The sequence below is a fragment of the Trachurus trachurus genome, assembly GCF_905171665.1.
Source record: "Trachurus trachurus genome assembly, chromosome: 15".
NCBI lineage: Eukaryota > Metazoa > Chordata > Actinopteri > Carangiformes > Carangidae > Trachurus > Trachurus trachurus.
The window spans coordinates 2392353-2414476 of record NC_139906.1 but is presented as its reverse complement, the minus strand read 5'-3'; the positions used below and the strand labels follow the sequence as shown (position 1 = coordinate 2414476).

The 22124-nt window shown below is 40.3% G+C and overlaps 2 protein-coding genes across 2 annotated transcripts in view; both read left to right on the top strand.

The window, feature by feature from the left end:
- Nucleotides 1-1805: 1805 nt before the first annotated feature.
- Nucleotides 1806-3044, top strand: foxg1b (forkhead box G1b; the record flags this gene model as incomplete). The annotated part of the gene is made up of 1 exon (XM_083987769.1): nt 1806-3044. The coding sequence occupies one exon, from the start codon at nt 1806-1808 to the stop codon at nt 3042-3044; it is 1239 nt and encodes a 412-aa protein (XP_083843895.1).
- LOC310997934 (uncharacterized protein) overlaps nt 2923-22124 on the top strand; it is a 266892-nt gene continuing 247690 nt past the window's right edge. The window contains exon 1 of the mRNA XM_083987780.1: nt 2923-2932. The gene's annotated coding sequence lies outside the window, so the exon portion shown is untranslated. The remainder of the gene's footprint in view (nt 2933-22124) is intronic.

The window sequence follows — 22124 nt, the reverse complement described above, 5'->3', positions numbered from 1 at the left end:
ATGTTCGTTTGGACAAAAACCTTCTGAACTACATCTCCCATGATGCAGCAGTGATCCTCAGATTGTTTTATATTGGACTTAAATTAGTATGAGAGACAAATAAGGACCAAGGTAAAACCTGATATGATCCTACTGTATAAAAACAGAAATCATTATCATTTATTATTATTTTACTATTATCTTTGTTGTAATTTGAATTTAAATGTTTTATTATTATTATTATTATTATTATTATTATTATTATTATGACTTTATATCTAACAGAAAAATAAAGTAAAGATGGCTGCAGCACCGCCTGCTACCAACAGGAGGCGCTCTGGTTACAGCAACAGACTTACAGCCCCGCGGCTCAGTGTGTGTGTGTGTGTGTGTGTGTGTGTGTGTGTGTGTGTGTGTGTGTGTGTTTCCTGTGCTGCACAATGATTTTTATTACTAGACAATAGCGGGCGCGTTCAGTTCTTACCCCCCCTCCCCTCCTCCTTTTACAAAAATACACACATGAACGCACACGTTGAGCGTGCACGCGCTTTGTTTGCCGACATGAATTCAAACTGTTATTGTCGTTGAGAAAACAAAAGCCGGGGAGGCTGCCTGCCTGGCCCGCGTGCGCTTTTACGCACGGACCAGCACGCACACATACACACCAATACCCCCACACACCAATACACACACATGCATGTTTGTAATGCTATCTCTGTGAGGACACTCGTTGACATAATGTATTCCCTTTAGCCCCCTACCCCCTAACCTTAACCATCCAAAACAAATGCCTAAACTTAACCATCACACAACCTAATATAAACCTCATTATAATCCCTAATGACCTAGTTATTATAAATGTCCTCACTCTGATGGTTTACAATTCAAAACTGGTCCTCACATGTATAGCTATACAAGTACACACACACACACACACACACACACACACACACACACACACACACACACACACACACACACACACACATACACACACTGTCACACACATATGGATCATGTGCGTCTGCGGCGCGTTTTACGCACAAACTAAACTAAAGAAGTGAAGGGTTTTTATGTTACTGCACGAGTAGGAGGAGGAGGAGGAGGAGGAGGAGAAGGAGGAAGACGAGGAGGAGGAGGAAGAGGAAGAGGAGGAGGTGCAATGAACGAATTTGGGGTTAGAGTGCAAGCGCGTAAATACCGACAGAGAGAGAGAGAGAGAGATTAAAGAGAGCAGAGAGAAATGACAGGTTCGCGTCGTTGGAGACGTTAAAGGTCTCAGTCCCAGTTCCGGTCTGGGTCCTGGTCCTGGTTGTTTTTCGGGTCCCGGTTCGAGTCCCCCTGCATGCACATGCACGGTCCGGTCCGGCTCCATTCCGACGCACGGACGCAGCAGCAGGAGCAGAAAAGAGGATTTGTTGATAAAACCAAACCAACTCGCTGAGTGAAGCTCCTCCTCCTCCTGATGCAGCCGCCACTCGGAACCTCCTTAATTACTAATTTCTCCTCCAACATCCACAGCCACGCTCTCTCTCTCTCTCTCTCTCTCTCTCTCTCTCTCTCTCTCTCTCTCTCTGTCTGTCTCTTTTCTCTCTCTCCACTCCTCCATCCATGCATCTCTCATCCTGACCCTCCTTTCTCTCTCTCCTCTCTTCTCTTCTCTTCTTGTCTCTTCTCTTTCGTTCGTTCGTTTCCAGTCCGGAGAACGGGAGGAGGTGGACGACGACGAGTCGAGCCGAGGAGTCTGGAGTTTGTTTGTTTGTTTTTTTATTATTATATTATTATTTTTATTATTATAATTATTTATTCCTCGGGTTTTCTGGGGGATGGAGGATGTAAAAGAGCCGCCGACCGTGCAGCGGTCCTCCTCCTTCAGCATCAAGAGCCTCCTGCTGCCGCACAGACCGGGACCGGACCCTTCTCCTCCGGGGTCCGACTGTGACAAACCGGAGCTTCTTCTGGACTCTACGGACAAGGAGGAGAAACCGGGCAAGGAGGAGCAGCAGGGGGAAGAGGAGGAGGACGGAGGAGGAGGAGGAGAAACAGGAGGTGGAGGTGGAGGAGGAGGAGAGGGAGCCAACAAGGAGCAGAACGGGACCGGCACGAACAGCAGCAACAGCGGAGGGAAAAACGGGAAATACGACAAACCTCCGTTCAGCTACAACGCGCTGATCATGATGGCGATCCGGCAGAGTCCCGAGAAGCGGCTCACGCTGAACGGGATCTACGAGTTCATCATGAAGAACTTCCCGTACTACCGCGAGCACAAGCAGGGCTGGCAGAACTCCATCCGCCACAACCTCAGCCTCAATAAGTGCTTCGTCAAGGTGCCGCGCCACTACGACGACCCGGGCAAAGGGAACTACTGGATGCTGGACCCGAGCAGCGACGACGTCTTCATCGGAGGAACCACCGGGAAGCTGCGGCGCCGCTCCGCCACCTCCCGCGGGAAACTGGCCATGAAGCGCGGGCTGCGGTTCGCGCCGCTCGGGCTGCAGGGGATTACTACCGAGCGGACACTGAGCAGCAACAACCCGCTGTACTGGCAGATCTCCCCGTTCCTCTCTTTGCACCACCACCACCACCACCACCCGCACTACAACGGGTCCTCCTCCGCCTTTTTGAACTTGAACCACCACCAGGCGGCCGGCTACGGGTCTCTGCTGCCCGGCGTGGAGCAGCTGAGCAGCGGGGATCTGAGCCGCTCCCTCCCGCTCGGCCTGACGAACACTTACGCGTCGATGAGCGCGTCGTCGCCGGTGCACGCTGGGCTGCTCTCCGGTCAGACTGCCGCCGGTTATTTTGTCTCAGGGACCCAACAACACGCTGTTACCGGAGCGGGAGGACCCCAGCCCCCCTCTCATCCCCCTCCTCATCCCCCCTCTCACCTCCAGCAGCAGGGCGCAGCAGCAGGTCCGGGGTTCGGCGGCTCTCCGACCCATCAGTCGCTGCTCTCGGACTCGCTGAGGAACAGCAGCAGCTCCTTACCGGCCTTCTCCCCGCAGGGCTTCCCCGCGATGCTGTCCCATCAAAAGAGGGTGACACCGAACGCGTTCCTAAACTGACCCCCCACCCCCCCCTCTCCCCCCCGGCACCGGGACAAGGACGCACAATAGACGTCACGTTAAGGGCAAAAAAAAAAAGTGGTAAATATCAAACACTCGAGATGAGACACTACAGGTGAATAGAAAAAATTAGGCTAACAGATATCACCATGAAACTTTCCAAGTTTATCACTGGCATTAAGACAAATATTTTTTGTATTACAAGTTTTGTCACATTTTGTTTAAATAGCCTATGTAAAGGAGGCAATATCTGATGGAATGCCGGTATGCGCTAATTTAGCATACATTTCCAGAACCGAAATCTGAAAAATGGATAAAGCTACTTTCAAAATTCTTGTTTTATTTTGTTGACATATTAGAGTCAGAAGTTTTTACAGAGGAGGATTTTTGATTTTATCTCTTTTTATCACTCTGTTTTGTCAAATGTTATGTTTAAATATGTAAATGAGGCAATCTCTGATGGAATATGCGCTAATTTGCATACAGCCTATTTCCAGAATCGAAATCTGAAAAATGAATAAAGCTACTTTATCATATTAGAGTCTTTAGTTTTTACAGAGGGGATTTTGGATTTTATCTCACTCTGTAAATGAGAAAATACTGTCACCACCCCTAATTTCGCCATGTTTTTAGGGATAAAATGTTGTATAAATGAGGCTGTGAATGATATATCAACAATCCCCTCTGTAAAAACCTTCAGAATATAGAAAGGGATCAAACTGGAAGGTTTGGTGTCTGTAAGTGCTGCTGAAGTGGAGATTTCGGGTTTAGAGAAAACACGTTAAGGAAGTAAAAAATATAGCCCAAAATCTCAAAATTGATCAGTGCGTGTTTTTGCCTGTAGTGTCTCGCCTTGATTGCAAAAAAAAAAGAAGAAAAAAATCTATATATATATATGAAGTGGAACTTTTTGGGCCATACTCTGCAGCCCGGAAGTGCTCCGGGTTTATTTGATGATTTCTGGTTTTATTTCTGCATCTTTATTGATAAAGGGACAAACTTTTGTTACCGCGGGTTGTAACTCACCTGTACACTAGACTTGCCAAAGGTAACAACAACAACAGACTATAATAAGTATATTTCAAGCTATTTATATCTTGTACAAAGGTTTTCAGTACTTTCTTTGAGTCTTTTATTTATGTTTTGTATTTATTGTACAATGTATTTAAATTCTATTCGTCGGTGTGTGCTCTGCTCATCAGTGTTGAGGGAAACAGGAGGGTTGGACTTATACAGGGTTTAATTATTATTTATGAATTTTCAAGACAATCAAGGAGGGAAAAAAGACAATCAGAACTTTTTCTTTTCTCTTTTTTATTTTTTATTTTTTTGCGGGGGAGTGGGGAGGGGAGGGAGAGGGAAGAAAAACAAACTTTTGAATATTATAAGTAACTAATGAATAAATGAAGCCTTAAAATCAAGCACGAGACAATCAGGGGTTATAATAAGAGGAACAATAAGCCTACAATCATATCTTTACTCAGGTGAGACCCCGGACAGGCCTAAAGACTAATAATGACCAGACTAATATGAATCACTGCGCTGTGAAGAGTTTCCTTCCAAAACCAAGATATCCCCCCAAAATAAATGAAATAAAATAGTAAATCAGAGTCAAACTGATACAAATCTGAACTTTAGAGACGAATAAACAACAAATGTGGATATAAATGTTTTTGGAAAAGAACTCTTCATAGAAAAAAATATGCAAATCAACGTGTTTTCTATGTTTTTGTTTTTTGTTTTTTTGGTTCATTATCATAAAAAAACCCAGATTGTCATTTTCACTACAGTTCATAATGGTTTGACCGTGTGTGTGTTCATGTGTGTTTGTTCATGTGTGTTTGTGTGTGAGCAGGCCTCCTCTATGAGCGTAAAACCTTCTGCGCATGTGCGCTACAGGCCGCCGTACAAACAACATCCTAATTCTATAAGAGAGAGAGAGAGAGAAAAAAAAAAAACATCCATATTTTTTGTACCGGGCCTTCCTGATCCTCTAAGCCGCCGAGCTGCGCTGGTTTCCGGGTAAAAGTTTGACAAGCGGCCGGTGGATGGAGGATGGACGGAGGCCTCTTTTTTTTTTTTTTTTTAAGGAACACAAAGAGCAAGAGGCCCTGCAACACACACACACACACACACAGACACACACGAATACACGAATACACACACAGTTGAAGTTGTCAGATGAAAAACTTGTATCTCCAAAACGCCGTTTTATATTCTCCCATCATAATAAATGACGACCCGCTTGGTCGTTTTACCCAGAATGCATCAGGTTTTCATTCTTGACGCAAAAACACGAAATAATAATCTTAAACGACTCCTCCAGAGCTTTCAACCACGTCTCATGGTCTTCCTCCTCAGTCTCATTGATAAACTAGGCTACACTGTTCATGGTTTAATCTGGAAAATTGATCCAGATGAAAAGAAAAACATTGGAGATACGAGGTTTTCACTCAACTGCAGTTGTCCTATATGTGCAACTTGTGCTTTTATTTTATTTTATTTTATTTTATTTATATTCTATGAGGGAGGGGGATGGGGAGTAATGCAGTGGGGGGAGGTGGGGTCAATCTGATACAGGTGTTCATGTCTGATGAGGAGGTGAAAACACAACAATGTTTTTATTTTATTTTTATTATTATATTATTATTATTATTATTATTTGATCAAACATCAGTTTCTGTGTTTTCAACATGTTGCAGGTTTCATCAAGTGCCTGCGTCTGTCGTTAACGTCCCAAACTTCATCTTTGGTTTTAATTTTAAATTTCACATTATAATTCATTTTAATTCACAGAGTCGAGCTCAACCAGAGTGTTTTTTTCTTTTAATTCCTCTTTAAAAGAATTCAGTTGAAATTTCAACTATTTTTATTTGCTGCAGGTGAAGTCAGTATTTTAATTCCATAACATTGAACACGTCTTCATATTATTTTATTTAACAGACGATTTAGCTGCTGTAAAAACTATAAAAACTGTAAAAACTTCTGTAGCCGACTGAAAATACGGAAAGAAAAACAAGACAAACTTTTACACTCAGTTTTCTGCAGGTTTAAAAAAAATAATGGTAATAATAATATTATTATTAATGAATATACTTTGTATTCCATGAATCTTTTCCTGATTGTTTACAAAACCATCAATAATAATAATAATGATAATAATAATTGAACCTGAAGCCTTGTGACTGCACTAGAAAAAATGTTTTATTGTTAACGGTTTATTTTTTATTCAGTTTTTTAGCGTTTGACTATCAAAGCATCGACCGATCAGTCTCTGCAACACGATCCCCGTGACATAAATGTTGCCTTTTTTAATCAAATATAGGCTATTAATAATAATAAGGATGATGATGATAATGAAAACAAAGCAGGAAATGAGTCTGATATTAATATAAAACATCGGTAAACGGCCGACACACAGTCAGAGTGTGTGTTAAAGCAGCTCAGATCAACACCATTCAAATACAAAGGTCATTTCAGACGCGTTACGTTAAAAAATAATCACAGGAATTCAAACTTTCTACGGTAAAATGAAAACACAATGTGCAAAATATTGGTTATTATTATTATTATTATACACTTTATCAGGAGTTTTGGGCCTTTTATTGCTAGAATATAAACACACTGTGCTGCACGTTGAATTTACCATCAGAGTTTTGTTGCTGTTGTTTTATTTTTAAATCTGAAAATATTGTTAATTTATCTCTTAATCGACAAAAAGGTCTCCGTGCTTTTATTTTGTAAAAGTCAAAACTTTTTACAGTGCGGGACGTAAAACTTAAACAAAACTTTTAACCCATATTTTTTTTAAAGCTCCTAAAAACCGAGACAGAGACAGGCTGACCTTGTCCACACACACACACACACACACACACACACGGGGACATTGAGGATTTTTTTTTTTCAAAATAAAAGCACAAACAGTCCAGCAGGTCTGACTGAGCCTCGTTATGTTAAAAAAAAATGTTAAAGTTTGATTTCCCAGCAGGAAGTGAACTCACCACATTGATCTCTGTCCATGTCACTTTTTATTCAGTTCAGTTTTGTTTAAAAAAAATATATTTTGGAGGGTTTTTTTTTTTTTGCACTTTTGTCGATAGCGTCGTTCACTTGTATGAAACCTGTTCCTGTCTGTTCTGTTGCTGTCTGTTTGTTTTATTGTTGTTTTGTTGGTTTGTTTTTTTTCTCAAAGAGACTAAACTTGATTAAAAAGATGAAGAAATAACCTGAAGTATTTTTTTTTTCTTTTGCCTCGTGTCGAACATCTCACTCACAGAGAACAGCTCCGGTTTCATTCATTTGTATTTTATTGTTCATTTCTTGACGAATTGCCCCTTTTTTAAATTTTATTTTAGCATTTTCAACGTTAATATTATGGAGCATTTGGTTTATATATGTTTCCGTGTCACGAGCCAACGCTTAACTTAAAAAAATTTAATTTAAGTTTTTACAGTGTTGTGTGATTTACTATAACTCAGTGTTTTGTTGTATCAGGACGTATTGATGTGATCAATCATTTCTGATCATGTTTCTTATTTATAACGTTTTCATTTCCTGTATTTCAGGAGTGTTTCGTATACTATTTTTTTATATTTTTGCATTTATTTATGTGTCAGTTGAAGTGACAAGTTGTGGTTTTAAGTCTTAAAGACGTTTGCGTTTGTGCACATAGGAACTTCCGTAGATTTTTAATCAACAATCTTCAGTTTTATTCTGATTGAAAGTTTTGAACGGTTTGATCAGGTTTTTATTTCTGCAGCTTCGTCGACGTTTGGGTTTCTGAAGTTCAGCGAGTGTGTGTGTGTGTGTGTGTGTGTGTGTGTGTGTGTGTGTGTGTGTGTGTGTGTGTGTGTGTGTGTGTGTGTGCTGTTTGCTTCCTGAGGTTTGACGTTGTGATTATAAACAGTGAATATTTGATAATCGGTAACCAATAATCTTTGAGTATGGATCAATAACAGGAAGTGGAGCAGTGGACAGACAGGGTTAGGGCTGGTTCAGTTTTTTCAGTTTGTTTTTTAGAGATCTAAGGAGACAGAGTCTGTTTGTCTCCGTCAGACGCTTCGTCTTCCTGTTTCTCTCTGTCGTCCTTCGTCCTTCGGTCTGTCCGTCTTTGTCTTTTATCTGTCTTCACTCTGTCTGTCTGTCTTTCGTCCTTCATCCCTCTCTCTCCCTGTCTTTTCTCTGTCTGTTTGTCTGTTTCTCTGTCGTCCTTCGTCCTTCAGTCTGCCTGTTTCTGTCTTTACTCTGTCTTCACTCTGTCTCTCTGTCGTCCTTCATCCCTCTCTCTCTCCCTGTCTTTTCTCTCCCTGTCTTTTCTCTGTCTGTTTCGCTGTCGTCCTTCGTCCCCTCAGTCTGTCTGTGTCTTTACAATTTCAATTTCAATTTCACAAGCTTTATTGGCATGACTGTCAGTACAATATTGCCAAAGCGTTACAAAAATGGTAAAATAACACATACAAAATAAATAAATAAACAGATAATATAATAATACAGATGATACTGATGAACAAACAGCGTAGATATCATTTAGCAGGTAAAACTCAACAGGAGCAGCAGCCTGTCTTTACTCTGTCTTTGATCTGTCTGTCTTCTCTTCCGTTCTTCATCCGTATCTCTCTCTCGGTCTTTTCTCTGTCTGTTTCTCTGTCGTCCTTCGTCCTTAAGTCTGTCTGTCTCTTTCTTTTATCTGTCTCTCTCTCTGTCTTTGATCTGTCTGTCTCTGTCTCTCTTTCGTACATCCCTCTCTCTCTGTCTTTTCTCTGTCTGTTTCTCTGTCGTCCTTCGTCCTTGTAAGTCTGTCTGTTTCTGTCTTTTATCTGTCTGTCTCTCTGTCTTTTCTGTCTGTTTCTCTGTCGTCCTTCATCCCTCAATCTGTCTGTGTCTCTGTCTGTCTCTCTGTGTCTGTGTCTTTGTCTCTGTCCTTCTTCCTGTCTGTCCATGTCTCTCCTCATTTCGGTCTCTTTCTCCGTCTTTGCCTCTTCAGGTTTAAGTTTTATACCCTTGCCTCTATCTCTGTCTGTCTTTCTGTCTGTTTCTCTGTCCATCCGTCTCTCTCTGTCTGCCTGTCTCTCTGTGTGTCCCCCCTACTGTCTGTCTTTCTCTCTCTCTTTCTCATTCTGTCTGTCTGTCTCTCTCTCTGTGTCCCCCCTACTGTCTCTGTCTGTGTCTCTGCAGCTTTAAGAGTCTCTGGGAGAATTTAGGTCAGAGCAGCTTCAGTCTCTCTCTCTCTCTCTCTCTCTCTCTCTCTCTCTCTTGTTTTGGCAGCTGGGACGGCCCAGAGGGGGCGGAGCTAAGAGGAGGAGGGGTGTGTGTTAGTGTGTGTATGTGTGTGTTTGTGTGTGTAGTGATGTAATTTTTGGGCCCGGGCCTGTGATGTCACACACTGGTCCCACACCAGTAAAAGTCAGCGGACAGCAGCCGGATCAGAGCCGGCGTTCAGCCAGAATCAGGAAACAGCTCCTCAGAAAACCCAGAATAACAACCAACTACATGTATTTATCCTATATTATCCTCATTATTGATTATTGATCAATTAGGAACACAGGGTCAAATCTTAAGAAAGTTATAACATATGAATTTATATAAACATATAAAAAGTTTCCTCGCTTTCTACTTGATCGGTCAAATTAACAGTTCATTGATTATTATCCAGTAGTGATGATTGAGCTGTTTTGAGGATAATTTAAACTGACCAGCTGAACAAAAATAAAAACATTTATCAAAAGTTGAATTACAAAATTTCAAACTTTTTCTATGAGACCCTACAAAATATAATATATATTTTTCAAAATAAAGCTCTCCTCTCTACAAACAGTAGATGAGGTTAAACAGAATTTTAAAATAAAATAAAAATAATTATTAACATCAATGCATCAGAAATGGGATCAAAAACAAAAGTGTAGTATTCATATATTTGTCCACTGTGAAGCTGTGAAACACATAAAACTAGAAAATTTCGATATTTTTGATAGGACCACCAAATTTTCATCACATGAAGCTACCTGTAGGCCTATGTGTTGGTGTGTGTGGCTCCAGGTGGATTGTTTATAAAGTTAACGAGCTCTGGCCTGAGGCTCAGAGGTTACCACGGCAACTTGAGGTGGTTGCCAATGACGATAGGGGCCCCCTAGGCTGAGACAGACAGAAACGTCGAGAAAAAGAGCGATTTTCTGCCTCTGCACTGGTCTCGCATTTAGGGTTACCGTGACAAAACGGTAACTCCTATCAGAATAAACCCAGACCAAGAGCGTCACAAGGACTTCCTGAACAATTCGGTGTGATTTTGGTGTTTCTACAGTAAATATTTTGGAGAAATGTGCGATTTTAAAACATCGGTCCATTCTGCTTCTCACAGAAAATCTTTGTATTGGAGTCAATGAGGAGCAGAGACAGACGTGGCCACACTTAGAGGCTGACAATTCAAATTCTGTATATCTCTTAGATATTTTGAGCACATTGTGAGAGACAGAACAAGTTTGTCTACAAATTTGGAAAAAATCATGTGTGTAGAGTGTAAATTGTGTCCAGGAGGAGTTTGGAAAGAGAAAAGTTTCAGACGATTTCAGACAACTTCTCCCACTCTAACCGATGATGTCACCCACTCTGACACGAACATTCCGTGCCATACACACCCATTATAATCTCATAATTTCTCCAAAAATGATCATGGTCATTGATCAGGGATTGATCAAAAACTATATGACCTATCAAAACGTGGAGTAATACGCCAATACACAAGACTTATGTCTACTGTTTAAAGTTCAAATGAAGTCTCTAGGTGAAAGTATGCCTGAGCAGTAGACGTTTGTTAAACTCCAATGATTGGTCTTTTTAGCTTTTTTAGTTAACAAAAACTTGTAATAATGATTTATGGATTAAAGTTCATTGGAACTGATCAGAGTCTGTAATGAATTAAAACAAAATTATTTGTATTACTGATTACAGTATTAGTGATCAATATAATCAATATCAATGACAAAGGTGAAGAATGAGAGTGAGAGTAACAGGGACGAAACAGACGAGAACGAGTTCATGTTGGTCAGAGAATGTGTGAATCAGCAGCGTTTTCTCTTTTGACTACACGGAGGATATGTGTGTGTGTGTGTGTGTGTGTGTGTGTGTGTGTGTGTGTGTGTGTGTGTGTGTGTGTGTGTGTGTGTGTGTGTGTGTGTGTGGAGAGGTGGGGGGTGGGGGAGGGGGTGATATTGCTGCCCTGCAGTGTTGTTAAGTTCTGGTGATTGAGCGTTTGGTCGCTGTCCCCTACAGGAATGTAATTTTACACTCTGTCAGCAGCAGCACGCACACAGACACAGACACACACACACACACACCATACAGACTATACAGTAGACATACAGTAAAGTCCCATGCTAACAGTTTCCCTCTGTTTCCAGTCTCTATGCTAAGCTAAGCTAATGGGCTGCCAATGGCGACTCCCTGTTTACATCACAGACAGAAGTCCGGTGTCAGTCTCCTCAGTTCACTCAGAGATAATAATAATAATACGTTTTATTCCCTAAAATGTCTCAAAACTTCATGTTTAAGTCAAACACCAGTCAGTGGTTAGGGTTGTGTTGTCTTGTTTTGTTTTTTGTGTTAACAAGGTTTAAACTGAGCAGGATGTGAATATTTATTTGATATTTTAAAGTTATTATTTATTAACTGATATTCTGCTGAAAGAAACATCCTAAATCTGTACCAGGAACTAATATTGAAAGAAAAACCAAAATTAAATGGAAAAAATTAAACAAAAAAACATAAAAAAAAAGAAGAAGCAGAGTTTATGTAATTAATCTTAAATCTTCATCAATAAGTTCAATAAGTATATATATTAAATATGAAATACTAAATAATATTCTCATTAACATTTTAAACTTTTAAAAGAAACAGTTTTCACTTTATTGAGTTGTTGAGCTGAAATGTGAAAATACATAAAATTCATCAAATCAAACTGTGGAGAAGTTCAAACGGTTAAACTCTGCAGATTATTATCTTTATTATTAATAATAATGAAAACAGCATTAAAGAGCTTTTCCCAGAGTAAACACAGATGAACTGTGAGCAGCAGCTGACTTTCACAGTTAGTTGCTGTGAGTCACTGACACTCACCTCTTCTGTGACAGCGCTGAACCGTCACAGGAGGAAACCGGGGTTGAAGTGACGAACACAGAACACGCCGACTGACCTTTGACCTCCTCGCCGTCGCCTGTCAGCTCTCGGATTCTTTGCGTTTTCTTTAAGCTCTGAAAACGAGAAAGAAAAGTTATTATTGTTCAACATCTGAGACCAAAAATAACAAAAGATTATGTTTTTAGCTGCGTTGAGTCAAACTTCCTGTCAACGTGCTGCTGCACACAGAGGGAACATTTAACTTCAAGATATCAGATTCAATTCAACTTAAATAAATAAATAATCTAAAAAAAGAAAGAAAAAAAAACGTATTTAAAGAAGTATAAGTCAAAATTACCAGCAGATAGGAAATACTGAATGGTCTGTGTATTGAAAATGAAAATGAAAAAAACAAAAACAAGACTAAGACTTTAAATCCAGGACCATAAACAGTTACTATACATACTGTATATATCATAAATAAAATCCTTTACAATAATCCAGGATTACAGACAAATCTAAAGATTATCATCTTAAAAGCTGTTTTATTTTGAAGTAACAACAGGTCGGTTTCAGCCAATCAGAAGAGAGGAGGAGGCTCTGAGCTTCTCTTCTGATTGGCTGACTCTTTTCTAAAGTGATCCAATTAAAAATAGAGGAGATTTCAGAATAAAACACTCAGAGAAACTAAATCCTGCAAAGTTGTTGTTGGATGGTGGGTCCAGTACAGGTGGTGAGGGGGCGGGGCTTAGTTGTGACATCACAAAGTGACAGGAAGTCCTGACGGCTGGTTTTAAGGCTCAGTTTCTGAATACAGGCTGTGTGCATTTCTCTGTGGACTGAGGCTTTGATACTTTCACAGTATTAATATAGAACCTAGAGCTGCTACACATGGACATCTACCTTTATACTGTACGGAGCTTTAAAGCAGAAGTGAGTGATCCGGTCGTTTTGGCTAATGCTGCGTTCCAGGCAGGCTTTTGAAATCATAAATTACAGCTTCAAGTCACAACTTACGACTTTGTAGCGTTCCAGGCAACCCACCCGTGTTTTTCCGACCTGTTTTACCGGTGAAAGTCACTATAACGGCCACTCGTAACTTCTGACCCGTGAACTCGTACCAGATCAAACTGGTACGACTTCACAGGTCGGAAAAAAACAAGTTTCCTTGAACGCACCATAACAGTCCTCGTCCCTACGTCACCACATTCACGGCGTCCCTTGGCTGCACACACAGCCCTGCATGCGGTTCTCTCTCCTCATTGGATAAAAACTGTAGGATACGATAAATGTTTTCTCCTCGACTCAGAGCAGAGCAGAGTGACTGACAGACCCGTGATTCAGACCAAACACTCTATGTAAGTGATTGCTGTCGGAAGATATAACTATTTAAGACTTATATTAACACAAATATATCACTTACTTCTGCTTTAACACAAACATCTACCTTTATACTGTATGGAGCTTTAACACAAACATCTACCTTTATACTGTATGGAGCTTTAACACAAACATCTACCTTTATTTTGAAGGAGCTTTAATACAAACATCTACCTTTATACTGTATGGAGCTTTAATACAAACATCTACCTTTATACTGTATGGAGCTTTAACACAAACATCTACCTTTATACTGTATGGAGCTTTAATACAAACATCTATCTTTATACTGTATGGAGCTTTAACACAAACATCTACCTTTATACTGTATGGAGCTTTAATACAAACATCTACCTTTATACTGTATGGAGCTTTAATACAAACATCTACCTTTATACTGTATGGAGCTTTAACACAAACATCTACCTTTATACTGTATGGAGCTTTAATACAAACATCTACCTTTATACTGTATGGAGCTTTAACACAAACATCTACCTTTATACTGTATGGAGCTTTCACACAAACATCTACCTTTATACTGTATGGAGCTTTAACACAAACATCTACCTTTATACTGTATGGAGCTTTCACACAAACATCTACCTTTATACCATATGGAAGCTAAAAAGCCAAAACCATGAAACACTTGGATTAGAGGCACAGAGCTGCATTCACAGCTCAGACAGAAAACCTCATAATATTCAGACTGAAGGCTTCTTTGTATTTGTTGTTTCACTGCCTCCATGACAGTGTAATTATATCATTATCATCATCATTACAGTTTTATTTTACAGCTCTGTGACTTCACCGTCTCTTTGTGGATTTTTTTCTGCTCAGTCGTGAGAATCTGAGAGACGTTCGGCTGAAGTGAGTCACCACTGTGACGCAGCCACAGACTGAAGCATCTGTTTTAGACATTTTGGTGTTTTGTGTGTAGTGAACAGTGAGAGAGTTCTGTCTGTCTGCTCTTGATTAAAGCCACGTTCACGTCAGATTAACAGACCGAGTTAATCAGATCAGAGGATCGTCCAAACTCACCGTCTTTGTGTTTCTGCGCTGACGAGTCGAAGCAAAAAGAGGGAATTCACAGACATGAGACTGAGACTGAGAGGGATGACTGGTCTAAGTTTATATAAATGAATTAAAGTGGACAGCACAAAGAAAACTGCACATACACTGCAAAAACTCAACATCTTTCCAAGAATATTTGTCTTATTTCTTGTCAAAATGTCTCATTTCTAGTCAAAACTAATCTCTTTCCACTTAAAATAAGACTCATCACCTAAAAATTAACTTGTTTTTAGATCATTTTCACTTGTTTCAAACAAATATTCACTTGAAATAAGTAGAAAAATCTGCCAGTGAAAGCAAGTTTTTTGTGCTTGTAATAAGGAAGAAAAACGTTTTCTACTTATTTCAAGTGAAAATATGCTTGAAAGAAGTAAAAACTGTCTAAAAACAAGCTTATTTTAAGTAAAATGAGATTGTTTTGACTAGAAATTAGACATTTTTACTAGAAATAAGACAAATATTCTTGGTAAGATTGTGAGTTTTTGCAGTGTATCAAATGCTAATAGAAAATTAACAAGTAAGAATAAAGGATAGAAGTGATAGGCGATGATGTAATCAATAAGAACTGAAGCATCTCATTCAGAAAAAATAAAAAAATCAAAGTAAACAAGTTGAGCTGCAGCAGAAACTCACTTCAAAACGACGACATGTGAGGCAAACAATAACAAGGAAGCCAGGGGTCAGAGGTCGCGGTGGGTGGGGTGTGGGGGGGTGAAGGGGGGCACGACCTGCTTAAAGATTCAATAGGAGGCTTGAAGGTCTTTAAAGTTCAACCAGAGTTGAAACAGTTAAAACAAACTTAAACCCTCCTCCATTCACTTTTGTCCCAACAATAACAACGAGCGCCTGATCAAAGCCGCCGCCGCCTCTCGCTGCTAATTAGCGCCGGCCTCGCCGTCGGCGTGGCAACTGAACAGCACCGTTAGCGTGGGACCTTATTCTATCTGTTCCCAGAAACACTTTCTAGTGTTGTGAGTTGTTGAAAAAGAAAATTTGATACAAAATCTTGTATACAACAAAAGACGTAGGCTCCAAATGAAGTAATTACAGTTTTAATGCAATGTCTTTAACAACCTGGATAAATCACAGTGTAGCTCCTGATTGGTCCAACTGTGTCCTCCACCAGGCGACATCATCATTGCTGTGTCTCAATTTGAATACATCCTTACACTAAGTATTTTGAGTATGTAAGTGCGTTCACACTGTATATTAAAACACAGTGTCCTGTAAGAACCTAGATGTTGAACTCATGACGATCAAAAAGTTGAGTGTGGAACGATGGACACTTCCCAACGTCAATGGTCGCCATCTTGGCTACGTAGCGGAGTATAATATATGTAAATCAACATACCGGTAGGCCAATGTTTTCCACCAGTAATGGGAGCCGGCTGACGCATCATCTCCAACTTGCATGAAACAGGTGGTCCACATAGCCTAGGCAAAAAAAAAAAGTACAAGAATTATCGCTAATTGAAATTACAAACAAAACAAGCCGGTAGATGTGTTGATGGACGACAGCAGCGTCCAAAACTGAAGAAGACGTTGGCAGCCGTTGCAATCGGTAGGCTAGTTCCAGTAGTGCACAACAACATTCGATTTGAGACAACACGAACTGTAGAAATGTGCGCACTACAGAAGTAAGTATAGTGTACAAAGTAGGCTAGGATACTATAGCCCAGGGGTTCTCACTAGTCTCACTCTGGGCTCCACATTCTCCCATGGTCATTAAAGGGACAACGAGGAGTTTTGGAAAAGCGAAGTGTTTTCACACTACATTTATGAGCCTCCGCACCGTAAAATTCTTTGACCGGCGCAAGACGGACTCGTGTTTTCATTCATCAAGAATTAAAGTCAGAGGTTGGAAGAGGTTCACATACCGTCGTAGTTCCCACCATAAACGGCGATTCAGCTGCGTTATTCTCATGACTCGTTGCGAAACCGAAAGTAAAAAACACTGGTCGGCTCGACCAGCATCTCCGCCACCACTAATAATAACAAAATAACGATAGAGACAGAACGATATATTTATCGAAAATGGAGCCATTAACAAGTGTGGGTAGCGGAGATTCATCCACATTAACGTGAGACTTTTTTATAACCGAATAGAAACTCCTCGTTGTCCCTTTAAGTCACGACCCACTTTTATAGAATTCAAACCAAGAATTTTTTAAAGCCTTTAAAAACTCATTTTGCTCTTTATTGAGCAAAGTGCATTTCAGAGCACATGAATGAAACTGAGGAGTTACCATGACAACTGCATGTACGGAAGTGAATAAAGAAATATCAAACTGCACAAAATGGAGACCAACAAAATGTTATATTTGACTTCTAATGCATCTCTGCAGAACATATTCACAAAAGTGAATAAATATCAAATTGCAGAAAATAAAGACCCACAAAACAAAACCAGATTCACTGCATTCAGGCCACATTAATAAGAAACTGATATCTTTGCATTCAGAGCAAATAATAAGAAACTGAGGAGGAGCATTACAACTGCATGTGTTCACGTGTCTCGTGTGCCTTCCAAAATAAGTTATTTTTCAAAATAAAAGACATGTCCAACATCAGATGTGCATTAAATATTATTTACTTTTTTGACCAGCTGTCCGCGACCCATCCAGAACGGGTCTAGACCAGGGGTCGCGTTAACCGGATATTTTCCGTCATTGACCGTTTTTTTAAAACGGTGACGGAAAAATTTTGAGGCCATCCGTCATTTTGACAGATTGCAATTCACAGCCATGGCCGTCTGGCCATGTGCATTTGTTTACAATGAAGCCGGCGGATAATCAATAAATGGAGCGGTGGATAACGATATAAAACATTATATACAATGTCACAAAGTCACTACGGTGAGAATTAGATTAAAAAAACAACAACCTCACAGCTGGCTGGTGCGCTCAGTAGAAAACGCTGTAGTACCTCCTCTAGGCCTGTGTGGAGCGTGTGTGGCGCTGTAGCCACACTAACAACAGAGAAGAAGACAGAAAGCTTCCCCGCAGTATTCAAACTCCTTCAAGTGGATTAAATGTTGACTGGGAGTCGTGTCAGTGCAAATATGACGATCGATAATGATTTAACGGGCGAGATTCAGCTGCAGTGTCCGAGGGACCGACAGTAGTCAGCTGTTGTTAAGTTACGTAGTTACGGTGGGGGTAGGACATCACCGTTTCACACACTCGCCGCGCACAACTCTTCTAAAGGTAACGTTAAGCCTTCTTTTAATGTATTTTGCCCGCCGTGGCATTGTTTATAACACTTAAAGCTGAGTGGGTCTTGTCCTGTCTGAATTTGTGCTGCATCTGGCTGTGTGGTCTATAGCTTCAGTTGTTTCAGTGATGCGCAATGGCTGCGTGCGTGCGTAAAGAGAGATGAGAGGCAGAGAGAGAGAGAGAGAGAGAGAGAGAGAGAGAGAGAGAGAGAGAGAGAGAGAGCTAACGCCGGTGCACTATGCGGTGCGAGTGCATGTGAAAACGTGCTCCTTTGGATGTTTTGGTATAACACATGGGTTAGCATGTTGATTGTTGACAGAAAACTGATGTCAGCATCACGTATTTACGTTGTATTTAGATGTTGAGTGGCAGAAAGTGACCCCCACATTCACTGACTGACCCACGGTTAGATGTGCTCTGACGCCGACTCTGTAATTTGTTTGGACTTGATATGAATTAAACATGAATCAAAATTGAATGCTGTTGAATATGGCATTATTATCATTTTAAAAAAATTAAAGTGACCGGTAAAAATAGATTATGACGGAATTTTTATGACCCCGTCAGTCAAAATGACCGGTGACGAAAAAGTCTAGCGCAACCTCTGGTCTAGACCCACTTTTGGGTCCCGACCCACCAGTTGAGAACCACTGCTATAGCCTACTAATTGTACCCAAGGAAGGATTCAAATTGAGACACAGCACCGTTTCTGTCTGTATCTAGTGTTAGCTAACATTAGCAGTTTGGATTAAAATAAACAAACAATTAAACAAGCAGCTACAAAACAATGTACGACAAATTATATCTACACAGCTAATATTAGCATTAACAGCTGTTGTAGCGATAATTTATTAACAGTGACGGTTGCGTTTTCATGATGTATCCAGCCGGGATGTTGCAGTGACTCGGTATCGGAAAATGAGAAAACACTCAAACTAGCTTGTCCTCCTCCATGCTAACTTTAGCAGACAAAACAAAGTTACAGAAATAGAAGCAAAATAATACGATTAATGTTTTCACCTCTGTTTAGTTTTCAGTCAGGGCTGAATTTAAAAGATGGATCCTATGGGCAGGTAGCCTAGCCTAGCCTAGCCTACTTCTTCAACCTGGATGTTGCAGTGACTGTATCGGAAAATGACAAAGCATTCAAACTGAGCCAGAGATAGTTTTTTTTAAGGAATTTATCTATTTAAAACAGAGAAATGCACCAAAAACATTAATCTCGTAGGACAAGAAAAGATGTATTGAGCCAGCTAGCAGCATTTACTAATTTCCACCTGTAGCCCCTGGACAGGAGATGAAAAGATATCCAATGTTTATCATATAACAACACAAGCATCTTTACTGTATTTAGTGAATGAACAAATGCCAAACAAGCACAAACAAACAATAAAAACCAGAGCACCTGCACTAAATTAAATTATGATGCTGATTTTTTAAAAATTGTTCAATTGAACTTTCCACAAAGATTTTTAACAAGAAGCCTAAGGCATCTTTCTTAAAATCCATCTGTGAATAATCTATACACAAATGAATCAGTGTTTGTTATTTAAAGTTTACCCAGTGTCTCTAATTGCCGTTTCTTTCATGTCGACAAATTATTGCCACCATGAGTTTATTCAATGCTACAGTAGGCCTAACTGTTTCTACAGTAGAAACAGCAACGTTTACAACCGTAAAGTCACAATTAACTCAGGAACAAATTTAAATTTTCACTAAAATCAAGCTGAATGGGTGATTCCTCCTGTTGCTGTGGTTCACTACATTCAGGTAGCTAACTAACTAACTAACCAAGAAAAGAAATTATTGAAGAATTATAAGATTAATGTTTTCATCTCTGGAGACTACAAAGGAGTATTAGGGCCAGCCAAAAAAAATAAAAAGCCGCCTGGCTTTTTTTTTCTTGTGCCGGATTTTTTTTCTTTTTTTTTTTTTTCTGGATGGCCCTAATACTCCTTCGTATGAGACAGATGTATGGGGGAAGAATAATGATTCTCCTAAACTGCTACTGTAAGTAAACAGCTGCTAACGCTAACGTTAGCTACGTAGCTATAGCAAAGCAGAGCTCCCTTGTAAACAAACAAAAGTCTTGTTTTACATTCAGAGTGTAAATCTCCAGCTCTACAGATGTTGATGTATCTTTAATGTTTAATGTTAATGTTTTCTGAGCTGTTATCAGACGTCGGTGGAAATGGCGCATGAATTTCCGTCCATGTCAAACAGGAAGAAACTCCGTGTTTATCTTCACAGTGACGGCGTCGAGCAGCAACGACTTCATTACAATGGTTTTGACCCAGTTCTGAGAGAAAATCGCCCAAAAAAAATGCAAATGAAAGAATTTCATGACGAGTGGAGGTCGGAGAGGAGAAAAAATGTGATGGAAATGTTTGTTTAGTGTATTAATGTGAGGAAGACTCCTCCTCCTCCTCCTCCTCCTCCTCATCGTCGCTCCACAGTCGAAGCTTCAGTGAACACTTCACGCTTCATCTGCGTCCTGAGTGTTTCCACTGCACATTTGGCTTCTTATATCAACAACAACAACTTCTCCAGCTCGGCCGAGCGTGGGAAGGGATTTCCTTTTTGGATTTTCCATATAGCCTAGGCTATTGCTCTGGTTTATATTAAATCAAAGATAATGTATGAAGACAGATGGATGAACACTCACCTGGAGAACCAGCCTGAACATCTGGAGCCTCAGTTTGTCAACCACAGCTGGAAAATGAGAATAAAAATGATCAAATACTGAAAATGTGACTGAAATTAACAAATATTTTCAACATTTAAATGCTCAGATACCTTGGATTTGTCTTTGAGGTTGACATTTCAAACCGCTGAAGTCGAGTTTTAACCAGAAAGTTGATCAAGATGTTAAATAAAGGCAGCAGTGGAGGTTTATAATAATAATATTATAGATAATACAGTCTGTAAATCTGCTGCAGAATGAAAACACGACCCGGTCCGGCTCACATTTCCCTCTGATCCTCAGGTTTCCCTCCCCTCTCCTCTCCTCTCTGTCATGTCAGGTATTTCCGGCTCTAATCTGTTTGATAGCGACGGTTTCACAGATCAAAACATGCGCCTGCAGACTCGGCCCGTTCACGCCTCACTGATCCAGAACACTGAGCCTCCACGTCGGCCCGGGACCGGCCCCCTATAGAGGCTGCAGTCCCTCAGGTGACTCAGGTGTGTGTGTGTGTGTGTGTGTGTGGTTCATAAACATGTCGATGATGAGTATAGATTTCACATGTGTCGGGTCAGAGTTCACCGGAGATGATCGTGTTCCCACTGTCTTTTATCACTGAGGATCTATAGATGATCAATATGTGTAAATTATGTAACGTTTCAGAACCAGAAGAACATAGTGGGACGTTTGATGGTTCAACTTCACTGTTTTGACATTTTGAATTTGAGTTTGAATTCAGTGTGAAGCTGCAGCCGAATAAAAGCTTTCATTCCATCCAAACGAACGACCAATCACTAGTGGCCGATAAGAGCCAATCATCTATGGATTCATCCACACCCCGTACGTTTTAACTAATCTCCTTTGTGACGTCCACATGACTGTTGAGTTTGTGTTTTGTTTTGAAAGCTCTTGGGTTGCTTTTTATTTTGAAAACTCAGGGGGTTGTCGTTTATTTAGAAATCTAAGAGGCTGTTCATTTATTTTGGAAAATTTGGTTTGTCTTTTATTTTTCAAAGCTCTGGGAGATGTCTTTTATTTTGAAAACTCTAGGGTTGTTCATTTATTTTGGAAAATTTGGGTTGTCTTTATTTTGAAAACTCTGGGGTTGTCATTTGTTTTAAAAACTCTAGGTTCGCTCGTCCTCGCTTCTCCTCATTCACAGGATTTACTATAACTAATCAACCACTTCCTGTTTACGTCGGCTCACAAAACCAGAGAGACGATCGTTCAAACTCAAACTTTCTTTTCTCTTCAACTGAACGAACTGAAGTTTTCTCCTTCGTCGACATGAGAGTCTGTCGTTTCTGATCCGTGTTGATGTTTGAGTTTAAATCAATTAAACATCAACACGGTGACAGAGAAACAAACACAAACTCTAAGTGTGGTCCCTCTGGGCTCCTGTAGTCAAACACTGTGAGACGACACAGCGAAAAAAAAAAAAACAGGTCACATGAACTTCCCTCTGCTTCTTCAACCAGACACAACGTGGTGTCGTCTGTTAGTAACGATCAATATTAGAGGCGGCGGCGGCGGTGCTGTGTCTCCGGGGGCGTTGCCGGGTGAAACCGTCGAGTGTGTGATGAAAATTTTACAAAGTGAGACGAAGCTACTGGTTTCAAA